The following is a 12,586-nucleotide window of genomic DNA, read 5'->3' as shown; positions in this document are numbered from 1 at the left end:
GGCATTTTAAATAAATAAATAAATAAATAAATAAATACTTTATGCACATACAAAATGTTCTGACTGTCAACCTAAATTTCACTTTTTTTAAGGAACTCGATAAAACTATAAAATAGCATTTAATTAAATTGTATCGATAAATAGTATTTCTTAAATTTGGGGGTCCTTTGTAACTTCAATTTTGCATTTATTTATTATTTATTTTTTTAAAGGGTAACTAAACCCTAAACCAACTTTTTTTAGTTAATGATCTGCAAGACTGGGGCTTTATTAGTGCTGTTTATTGATTAGAGTAAATGTTTTGACATTTGGGTATAAAGTGTTTTAATTCGAAGGTAAATCATTAACACAGAAAACCATGTCACTGTGTGACATTTGAATAATTGTTGTGTTGTTGTTGTTTTTTTTCCAATGGGATAGAAAAATAACAATAATTTATCATATAAATATTTATATTGTTGGAGAGGTTCTATAAACAACAAAAAATTCATAAAATATTGTTTATTATACACTAGTTAATTACTTCATTCTATTCCTTTTTATTATACTGAATTACATTTTCTCTATTGTTTTAATAATTATAATATAATAAATATTTGAACCTCCTTTTTTGTTACCTTAACTTAATCTCCGGGAATTTGCTTGAGATTAACGAGATTCACATTAAATATCCTAGATTTACATTAGAAAATAAATGTATTTTATTTATTATTTACATGTACAGGCTCATGATTGGCTGTCGAGCTGTGATGTCACCTACGTGACTGGTAACGTCGCTGACATGGCGGAAGTGAAAGGTTAGTTCAATCCTACTTCACATTTCATTCGTTATTTTACAAAACGTTTAATGGCAAGCAGCGGGTTAATAAAGGACTGGTTGTTGTTATCGTTGGTGTGTGTGTTGTCTGGGTGGATTGGTTGTTGGTGCGGTTGTTCTGCGGATTTGAATGTGTAAGCGTTTCTCCTCACTGAGATTCACGTCCATCCGTCCGTCCATCCATTCATTCATTCATCCTCATGCATGTGTTTGAACGCGTGTTCATGTCACGCCAGCTCGGTCAGATGTCCTTGTGTTTGGTTCCGCAGTGTTTCCTCTGTGCTGTGTGGTGCAGCACTACGCCTGGGGTAAAGTGGGTCTGGACAGTGAGGTGGCCCGGCTCGTGCTCGGTGGAGACTCTCAGGCTCTCATCGAGGAGGCCAAACCCTACGCAGAGGTACAGTGCGGATCTGCCCCGAACAACTCCATCTACATTCCCAAATTACAACAGGATTATCATCCTACTGATCCAAAAACCCTCACCCAGACTTCCAGCCAACACAAGAAACAGACAGACAGATAGATATGATATGCTTTCAAACTGTTAGAAATGTCATGAAAACATAAGCAAGTAAATTCTTTTCACACTCACACCAAGAACGATAACGAAAGATAACCGTATATAAGCAGATAAATTGAGCCAGGATTACCAAAATATCCCGGCTTAATCCCTTATCCTAGTTTTGTGCAATAGGCCCCAGTGCTGTAATAAAAATAAATAAACACTCACTTTTGAGAGAACCACAGAATAATAATACAAATTATAAAAACACTCACTTATGAGAGCCCATCAGTCAAAATATGCGAAGACTTTCAAACGTACTTTTAAGGCGATCTACGAGACATGTTGTTTTGCATTCTTTCTCTTATTTAAAGTGAGATTTTTTTTATATTTTGAAAAAGCATGTCTTATACATTTCTTAATATGATTGTGGAAGTGTTCTTCATCCCGTGTGTTTATTGCACGACGGTCACACACACTGTAACAGACTTAAACAAGCGTGTGTGTCTCTGAAAACAGCAGCTCCCTTAAAGGTCAGCTTGACATTCACTTTGTGTCAGTCTATTAATAAAGCCACGGCATGGGTTCAGATGGTTTATTGTTGTATTAATAACCGTCTTAAAGGGCCCGTCATTTGATCATTGGATACGTTTTGAATTTTTGGTTTCATTATTCAGTTAAAGGGTTAGTTGACTCAAAAAGTAAAATTCTCTCGTTAATTACTCACCCTCATGTCGTCGAACACTCGTAAGACCTCCGTTCATCTTCAGGACAAAAATGAAGATATTTGTGTTGAAATCTGATAGCTGAGAAAGGCCATGAATCGACTCACTGATTCATAACCGTTCCAAACTTTGTTTTGAAATCGGCCATCTCTATAGAAGTCATTATTTAGTTTTTTAGCGCACAAAAACTCTTCTCGCCGCTTCATAAAATGATTGTAGTGAGATGGGCTTTGTAACGACGTCTTTAGTGCCTTTATGGGTCTTGAGAGAGGAAATGACATTGGTGTCAATGAAGGCCTTTCTGAGCCATCGGATTTACACACTAATATCTTCATCTGTGTGTGAAGATGAACAGAGGTCTGATGGGTATCCAACGACATGAGGGAGAGGAATTAATGACACAATTTACATTTTTGGGGGAACTAACCCTTTAATAATGAGAAACCAAATTAATCTCTGGTGACAATCTCTGTTCTTGGTTGTCGTTCCAGCTTTGGATGGGTGCTCACCCCAAAGGCGACGCTCTCATCAAAGACAACAGGATATCCCAAAGGACACTGGGACAGTGGATTGCAGATTTCCCAGGATGCCTGGGGTCAAAGGTCAAGGACACATTCCACGGGCAGCTGCCTTTCCTCTTCAAAGTGCTGTCCGTCAACACGGCTCTGTCCATCCAGGCACATCCCAACAGGGTGAGAGTCAGTGGAGGCAGTTGCCTTATTAAAATACTGAATGATTGGCATATTCAATCTGCTTCTCTCTTCTGACAGGAGTTGGCTGCCAGACTCCATGCACAGTTTCCTGAACATTACCCGGACAACAACCACAAACCGGAGATGGCCATCGCACTCACACAGTTTGAAGGGCTCTGCGGCTTTCGGCCAATGGATGAAATCCTGGGCTTTCTCAAGAGTGAGTGTTAAATCAACTCAACGAGACAACACCGCTGGAGATAATAAAACATATGATGGTCTAACGCAAAATTGAACCCCATCCCAACACCTAGAAATATGTCATATTGTGGAAGGTTGATGTGTCGCACACAGAGGACTTTTGTGTGAGTTGCAGCCTTTTTAACTTAAAGTTTTTAAATTGAAGAAGTATATGTAAGTTGTTCATAAGAAATCATTATTTTGTTGTCTATATTTTACATGATTTTGTTTTGTAGTTCGCTGTACTTGCATAAAAATACATTTTTGAAAATTGTCCTAGAAAAATAATTTTACTAAGCAAGTTTATTGAGTTTAACAAAAATTATTAATAAAAATAATAATGCTAATAAAAAATAAAAAATAAAAAAAATATATATATATATATATAATTCTATAAATCTAATAAAATATGGATATTTGTTTTGCTCTAAATGCAAGTTCATTATGTTTAGAAAACAAAAATTATTTAAATTATTAATATAAAAATAAATAATAATAATAATAATGATAATACAAATATATTATTAATAGTTAAAAATATAAATGTAATCAAATATATAATCAAAATTCTTAAATTAGATAGATAGATAGATAGACAGATATAGATATTTAAAATCTATAAATCGAATCAAATATATAATGCTATATATATATATATATATATATATATATATATATATATATATATATATATATATATATATATATATATATATATATATATATATATATATATATATATATATATATATATATATATATATATATATATATATATATATATATATATATATATATATATATATATATATATATATATATATATATATATATATATATATATATATATATATATATATATATATATATATATATATATATATATAATATTTAAATCAAATATATTTAAGATGCATCAAAATAATATCAGGTCAAACCATGCAAAATATTAACAATGAACAATTTTGATTGACTTTTCACAATTGAGGTGCCTTGGCAGCTGATTTAATAAAGAAAGTATGCTTAAAAGCAAAAGTATGCATATAAAGTCTGTGCTTCTGGTGTGTGGTGTTCAGATGTCCCAGAGTTCCGAGCGCTGATCGGTAACGAAGCCTCTGAGGAGCTCCAGAGCTCTGTGGGAGACCCGGACCGGACGTCTCTCGCTCTGAAGAAATGCTTCACCAGAATGATGAACTGTGAGAAGAAGCTGTTTGTGGATCAGCTCAACATGCTGGTCAAGCGGATCTCAGAGGAAGGTGAGAGGACTAACCTGGGGACGGTTGCGTAAACCGCTTCGACCAGTCTTGGGGCGGCAGTGGCTCAGTGGTTCATGTTGTCTACAAACCGAAAGGTTGGTGGTTCAATCCCCGGTTCCACCTGACCAAGTGTCGAGGTGTCCATGAGCAAGACACCTAACCCCAGCTGCTCCAGACATGGTGCCTTACATGGCTGACACCGCCGTCGGTGAATGTGAGGCAAAATGTAAAGCGCTTTGGATGGCCATAGGGTCTGTTACAAGCGCTATATAAATGCAGTCCATTTAGTCTTAAAAGTAAGTTATCTAATTTCTTTCTTTAAGACTGGTGCTAACTTTTTTAAATCAGTTGCATAAAATGGTAGATCGGTTCAATTTGAATTAGAAAAGTAAGACTGATTACATTTTGACTAATTGCTAGTGGGACAAATTAGTGCTTAAGACACAGTCTTAACTAAGTTTACGCAACTCTGCTGTTCAAGACCGGCTCTACTGCATCTATTTCAGCTATTGTGATGAAACTCGTCTGACCTGTTCTTCTGTCCCAGAGGCGGCCGGCAAAGAAACCTCCGGAAGTAACGGAGAGCTGCTGCTCCGGCTGCATTCCCAGTATCCGGGGGACATCGGCTGCTTTTCCATTTACTTCCTGAACCGGATGTTGCTGCAGCCGGGGGAGGCCATGTTTCTGGGAGCAAACGAGCCTCATGCCTATCTCTCTGGAGGTCAGATGTCACCACATTACTAATCAAACGCGTACCATGGTATATCATTGGAAAGTCTGGAAAAAAAATGTAATAAACAAATATTGTAGTTTCTCCCTAATATTCACAAATAATGCTTTGAGCATGTTTTGTAGTCATTTCTGTGAAATGTATTCGTATTCATTCAATATTAATTTATTCCATGGTTGTGTCATTGTACTTTTTGTGAAATATATTAATTCACAATCACTTAATAATCCATAATATTAATATAATATTAATGTATTCCATATATTAGAGTTGTAGTTTTTGTGAAATATATTTAATACTCACTTAATAATCCATAATATTCATTTAATATTAATTTATTCCATAAATTGAGTTGTACCTTTTGTGAAATATATTAATTCACATTCACTTAATAATCCATAATATTCATTTAATATTAATTTATTCCAAATATTGATTGAGGTGTACTGTTTGTGAAATATATGAATTAATATTCACTTAATCCTTAATATTCATTTATTACATATATTAATTGAGTTGTACTTTTTGCGAAATATATTTAATACTCACTTAATAATCTTTAATATTAATTTATTTAGTGTGAATTGTGTATTTGTACTTTATTTGAAATATATTCAATATTCCCGTAATAATCCATAATATTCAGTTAATATACATTTATTCCACATTTGTTGTGGTTGTGTAGTTGAATGTTTTGTGAAATATATTCATTAATATTCACTTAATAATCTATTAAATTTATTTAATATTCATCCTTTATTCCATATTTCAAGTTGTACTTTTTGTGAAATATATCTATCAATATCCACGTAATAATCCATAATATTCAGTAGTATTTATTAATATTAATTATTCCATTTAGGTTATTTAAAATTAATTTAAAATATTAATTTATTCTGTGTAAATTGAGTATTTGTACTTTATGTGAAATATATTCAATATTTACTTAATAATCCATAATATTCAGTTAATATACTTTTATTCCTCATAGGTTGTGTAGTTTAATGTTTTGTAAAATATATTCACTTAATAATCCATAACATATATTTAATATTCATCCTTTATTCCATATTTCGAGTTGTACTTTTTGTGAAATATATCAATTCATATCCACGTAATAATCCAATATATTCAGTAATATTTATTCATATAAATGTATTCTATTTAGGTTGTTATTTAAGATTAATTTAATAATATGAATTTAATATTCCATGTAGGTTGTGTCCTACTTTTTTCATTATTCACTTAATATTTATTAATCTGCATAATATCGAGTCTTGGTGTATTCCATGTTTAAAGTTCTCTGAATCCTGCAGACTGTGTGGAGTGTATGGCGTGCTCTGATAACACCGTACGTGCCGGACTGACTCCCAAATACATTGACGTGGACACTCTGTGTGAGATGTTGAATTACAGCCCGGCTCCGGCCAGTGCCAAAATCTTCCCGTGTGTGCGGGACAACAGCGACCCCTGTGTCTACCTCTACGACCCTCCTGTGCCAGACTTCAGCGTCATGAGAATACAGGTACGCCACACCTCTGAGCTGTCTCATCCTCAAAATAATTACAGACACCTGACATTTATCCTGATCCCATAGTGAGCAGATTGTGTCATGAAAAGCTACGAAACAGATTCACAAACCACACAGTGTCGTTATTTCTGTGTTACAATAATCCAAATGATCACAGAATTACTGGGATAATATTTTATAGTTGGGATATAAACACTGATGCCTATGGTAGTAATCAAAATGGAGGAAATCACCTTTTGAAAGGAACTTGATGCTTCAAATAGAGATCAATAACATTATTACACCAGTAGATGTTTAATGAATCATTCATTCAAAAACACTTTATGAGTGAGTCATTGAATCATTCATTCTAGAGATTCATTCAAAAACACTTTATGAGTGAGTCATTGAATCATTCATTCTAGAGATTCATTCAAAAACACTGATTGATCCAGTAATGAAACAATAAAAATATTTGATATTTTACTTAGAAAGTGGGCAAAGAGGCGGGACGTGGGCGGAGCTGAGGTGACACGATGACTAACAGAAAGTGGCCACGCCCTTATTAATGCAAAACTTTAAAGCTTTATATAATGGTAACGAATGAGTTATAAAAATAATAAAATTCACCCCCTCACAGTTGTCATGAAGGGCAAAATAAGCCCTATAGACCAAAACCACAATTTATTTTTTACTGGGCTATAAACATTTAAACTTTAAACGTTTAAACATGTAAACAAACGTTTTTTTTCTGCTGTAAAGTTGGGCATTTTAACATGGGGCTCAATGAGATTCTGCTCCTTCTGGAGCCTGTCTCTAGTGGCCAGTCGATGAATTGCAGTTTACATTACTTCTGTATTGGCTTTGTTGACGCTTGGATAGTATACGTGTTCTTTTAACAGAAAATCTCTGATTGGGGGATTTAAATTACTGAAATCTGGCAACTGCAAACACGAACGCTCCTCTCTTCTGCAACTCTACTCATATCCCACCTTAAAGGGGGGGTGAAACACTCAGTTTCAGTCAATCTCATGTCAATCTTGAGTACCTATAGAGTAGTATTGCATCCTTCATATCTCCGAAAAGTCTTTAGTTTTATCATATTTATAAAAGAAATATGGGCTGTACCGAGTCTTTCCGGAAAAAAACGAGCGGCTGGAGGCGTATCGTGTGGGCGGAGCTAAAGAATGACGAATGTGCACAAAGCGGTGACGTCCTCAAGCGTGGAGAAACTCATGGCTATCTCAGCTAATACAGATAATGATCCACAATCAAATCTGAGGCTGAAATAAATTGAACAGGAGAAACGGCAACATCAGGATGTCCGTCTCTGTGGTATGGACTATATTTAGGGGCCTTTGTGTGTCTTTACGTGCAGTTTATGAGGACATGATTCGGTTTATGGACTATTGTATGTGACTAGACCTTAGATGTAGCAAGCAAAACGGTTTTGCACGTCAGAGTCAGAATAGTGTAACGTTATACAGAACAACAATGGAGTCCGTTAGCGCATTTGAATGACGAACGTTGAAGTCGCTCGACGTCACCCATAGGAATAAAGTGGAGCGCGGCGCGACAGAAGTGTTCACGGACGACTGGATCTGCACCTGAGAGACTGTTTACGGCGTGCATTTCCTCTCTCTCGCTCTAGTCACGCGCGCGCACCCTTCCGGGAGAAGAGCCCGTACGGCCCATACAAGGACCTTCCGCTCTATTAACGTCAAGTAGACCCATACTCGAAAAAAACTCGCCGAAACTTGTGAGAAACCGGAAGGAGTATTTTTAACACAGAAATACTCCATCAAACGTCCAACATTAGTTTTTGAAACTTTGTCTATGTTTAGGATGGGAATCCAAGTCTTTAACAGTGTAAAAAGCTCAGTATGCATGAAACAGCATTTCACCCCCCCTTTAATATCAGCAAAAGTGTTTTGCAATACAATTTGAACACAGTAAGTACATTGTACTTATTTTTTGATGTAAGAACAAAGTACTTAAGGCCACCTTATATAAAGCGGGTCCACAAAATTTTAGTCTTGTTCTTTCTGTCAACGATATTGCATGTTTATAGTCACAGTTATCGTTTAAGGACATTTGTGTCATCTCGTCTTGTCTTACTCATGGAGAAAAAGGTCATCAATGAACATTTTTCGTCATCTTTTCGTTAACGAAATGGACACTAGTCAGAGCAAACAAACAACTTTTAATTAAATTGGTGCTGTATCTGGTTATAGAGGAACATCAACCATACCTGTTGAGAGTTTGTCCTGTGGGAAGGCTATGAAAAGTCCTCACAATCTCTGCACAGCCTGTTACATAACATTTTGATCTGCCGAAATTTGGGGAGGTGTAAATATTAATGATCCCGAGTGTTACGTCACAGTCGATTATGTTGGGATTGGCCCGTTTTTCAGTGGTCATTTTCAAGCACAAGATTTACATGTGAAGGAGGAAACAATAATGTTTGAGGCTCATGATATGTCAGTTCCATGTACAGAATTTTTATTATTTAACTGTGCCAAAGTAAATACAGTTTTCCATTCTAGGGCACTTTTAAATTGACTGCAGCAATTAACATTTTGTTAGAACCGCTAGTAAATTACATCTTATTTAGTTGTCTAATCAGAATTGTGAGAGGATTGTCATCTCTATTTGTGATTTTCAATGTATCCGGAATTGTGCAGCTGTAATGCTACAGTAATATCGTCCTCATTTCCTGCTGTTGTTCTTCAGATCCCCGCCTCAGTGAGGCAGTACACGGTGAGCGCGCTGGAATCTGCCGGCATCCTGCTGGTTATCGACGGAGAGGCCGTCGCCACGTCTGCCGCCGCCCTCTCTGACATCACTCTGAAACGAGGCTCCGTGCTCTTCATTTCAGCCAATGAGAGCGTCTCGTTACAGCTGACATCATCGACGGGCATGACCATGTTCAGAGCCTGCTGCTTACTGTAGGAGACCGCTTCACAAACGTCCAGCGTCCATCTGTTCTGTCCAAATCAAAACCATCCGCTGAAACTAGTTCATAGAAACCATATCCCATGTTTTTGGCTCCAACACAAACTTGCATGATGAATAACCCCTCTTTAGTCAGAAATTATGATCATTATGATGACATTAAAATTGCTATGCTTAACTGAGAGAAGAAGGAAAAACTAAATATAAATAATGAAACGGTTTGAATTATGTTTGAGGTTCTGTGTGCATGTTCTTTTAAAATATGTATAAGTATATGAATTCCTTGAAATCAACATGAAATGCTGTTGACAAACGTTTTAATTTAATAATCTGACATTTACCAGTGAAACGGGACATTCAATCAGAAAAAAACAGGAAGGGATTTGATTGGATGGTGTAAAGTGGGCGTTCCAGAATAAACTCCGACCAGAATGAGTTTTAACCACCAGCATTAAATAAACTATTGGTAGGGTTGAGGAAACTATATTTTACCTAAAACAATAGCTAACGGTGCATTGGTTAATAACTTTGGTGATGTCAGCAAAAATTACGAGCAACTTGTTACATTTTGATGAAAGATTATTAAAAGTGCAGTGTGTAGTATTTATGAGGCTCTATTAACAGAAATGCAACATAATATACATAACTATGTTTTCAGTGGAGTATAAAAACCTTACATAATAAACCGTTATGTTAGTATTACGTTAGAATAAATATCTACACACACACCTCGGGTCGCCTTAAAGTGAAGTCACCATTTTGCACAGTCATGTTTCTACGGTGGCTCTAAATGGACTAACTTTTTACAGAGCGCTAGTCATTCTCTGCTCTCCGACGATGACATTTTGTCCTTTGCCGGGCACCATATCTTCTCCGTGTGCTTCGAAAGGGAGGGGTGAACGGTGGGTGATTGCAATTCACAACCTCACCACAAGATGCCGCTAAAATTCACACACTGCACCTTTAAGACAACTTTGTTTTCTTTAGAATAGCTTGCACTTATGAATCATTCATAAGACCAGAACATATCTTAAATGGGCTATATGTAAGAATTGTCATGCATTAATCACAGCTTGTAATGAAACATAAAAGACGAGACCTTGCCTGACTTCCTAGTTACCTATGAAAGCCTTTAGACTGATTTTATGTGACTCCGGATGTTTTTTTGCCGGGATAATCAAAAGGATGTGACGGTTACGCACGCTTGCTTCTCTCTTCCATTCAACGACACATAAATACGTTCAACATAATGCTGAAAGAGCCATTTTGTCATTTCAATGTATCATGCAAAGAAAAGGATTCATTCAAACTATTCACACAGCCAGATCTAAATCATCTCAGATCAATCAAACTATCATACCAGTGTCATTTTCTTTACCTCATCTGTCGACATGATGAGAGAGCTGGAGTATCTCCTACTTCCTTTTACTTCTAAGCGAAGAACGAATGTCACCATGATGAGTATATCTCGTTTAGACTCCTGTACTTTAACAATAATTTGCTGGCTGCAGTTAACTCAACGGCCACAGGTGTCGCTAAATACAAGGGTTTCTGAATTCTACATATAGCCCCTATAAGAGGGTAAATGGGGTCAGTTGTGATTGCATGTTGACATATTTAGTTAAATGCATGATCACGGGTGCATGATCACCTGCTATTGGCTGCAAGATATACAAATATAATGAAACTTTTTTGCATAAGGACGTTAAAAAAAACACCAGATGGAGCACAGTAACAAATTTACTCTTACATAAAAATCCGGTTACAGACCAATTTTAACGTTTTTTAGACTTTTTCATGGTATTACTGCTAAAGAACAACGAGTCCTTGTAGCAGACATGCCTCTTCCATGAAGAAAACAGTTTTAGGGTTTTATTAAGTGTGTTCTTTGCTAAACGAGCGACAGACACAGGTTTTGGGATTACCAGTTCTACTGATTTTAGAAACAACCCTGCAACCTGAAAAAGGGTTTTCATACATGTGAAACTTTGTTACCGATTTTTATTCTCCCTTTTTGGTGACTTTATGGCTTGATTTGTGGTTCTGTTTTGTTGCTGTAGTTATTTGCACTTGAGAGCACAAAGGATGCTGGGAATTACTGGCACCCTGATGTTTGTTTACTGTATTTTTAGTACCCTCTTCAGATTTGTAACCAGAAGCCTGACCTCAACCCTGTTGGCCTTGGGGATTATTTCTATATTTTGGGATCTGTATTATTCTGAAGTGTTATGGGATCGTCAGAGCATGCATTCGACAGCTAAAGCGAGAGTTTGAATGAATGAATGAATGAATGAATGGCACTTTCTGAGCTGTAATGGAGCATGTGACTGATAAGAGGAACTCTGTATGTAATTGTAATCCCTAATAAATAACGAATCTGTAATCTTTCACCTGTTCATTTCTGACCAGATTTTATGGCTTAAATTTATGCAACAGGTTTCGCAGACAAAGGTTACATTCCCCATAGATCATTCAGCTTGGGCGTTAGTTATACGGTTGTTGACGCTGTCTTTTATTGGATCATCTTGTTCACTTTTAGTCATAAATGTTCCTGTTCTTATGTTTCCTTTTGGATACAATTCAAATAGGATATGACAGTCAAATTTTATAAAACAATGCAATTTTGAGTACATATACAGCACGACTGTCAACATTGATATTCATAAATGTTTTTTGAGCAGCAAATCATCATATTAGAGTGATTTCTAAAGGATCATGTGACACTGAAGACTGGAGTAATGATGCTGAAAATTCAGATTTGATCACAGGAATAAATTACATTTTAACAATATATTCATATATATTAAAATATATAACATGACCAGTGAATAACACTGATTATCTCTTCATCACGGCTCCTGTTAGTGGGTGGGATATATTAGGCAGCAAGTGAACATTTTGTCCTTAGAGTTGATGTGTTAGAAGCAGGAAAAATAGGCAAGCGTAAGGATTTGAGCGAGTTTGACAAGGGCCAGATTGTGATGTCTAGACGACTGGGTCAGAGCATCTCCAAAACTGCAGCTCTTGTGGGCTGTTCCCGGTCTGCAGTGGTCAGTCTCTATCAAAAGTGCTCCAAGAAGAACAGCGGAGAACCGGCCACAGGGTCATGGGCGGCCAAGGCTCATTGATGCACGTGGGGAGCGAAGGCTGGGCCGTGTG

General features: G+C 36.2%; 1 protein-coding gene across 2 annotated transcripts; it reads left to right on the top strand.

The window, feature by feature from the left end:
- Positions 1 to 736: 736 nt before the first annotated feature.
- Positions 737 to 11,817, top strand: mpi (mannose phosphate isomerase). Of its 2 annotated transcripts, none has more exons than XM_067436673.1 (8): positions 737 to 797; positions 1,087 to 1,214; positions 2,536 to 2,736; positions 2,815 to 2,956; positions 4,053 to 4,232; positions 4,780 to 4,953; positions 6,279 to 6,487; positions 9,206 to 11,817. In XM_067436673.1, the coding sequence occupies exons 1-8, from the start codon at positions 782 to 784 to the stop codon at positions 9,422 to 9,424; spliced, it is 1,269 nt and encodes a 422-aa protein (XP_067292774.1). In that variant the 5' UTR covers positions 737 to 781; the 3' UTR covers positions 9,425 to 11,817. The 2 variants fall into 2 exon arrangements, with proteins under 2 accessions (XP_067292774.1, XP_067292775.1); XM_067436674.1 differs by lacking the exon at positions 737 to 797 and adding an exon at positions 815 to 951.
- Positions 11,818 to 12,586: the final 769 nt, after the last annotated feature.

Source organism: Pseudorasbora parva, chromosome 25, assembly GCF_024679245.1.
Source record: "Pseudorasbora parva isolate DD20220531a chromosome 25, ASM2467924v1, whole genome shotgun sequence".
Taxonomy (NCBI): domain Eukaryota; kingdom Metazoa; phylum Chordata; class Actinopteri; order Cypriniformes; family Gobionidae; genus Pseudorasbora; species Pseudorasbora parva.
This window is presented reverse-complemented; position numbering and strand designations above follow the sequence as displayed.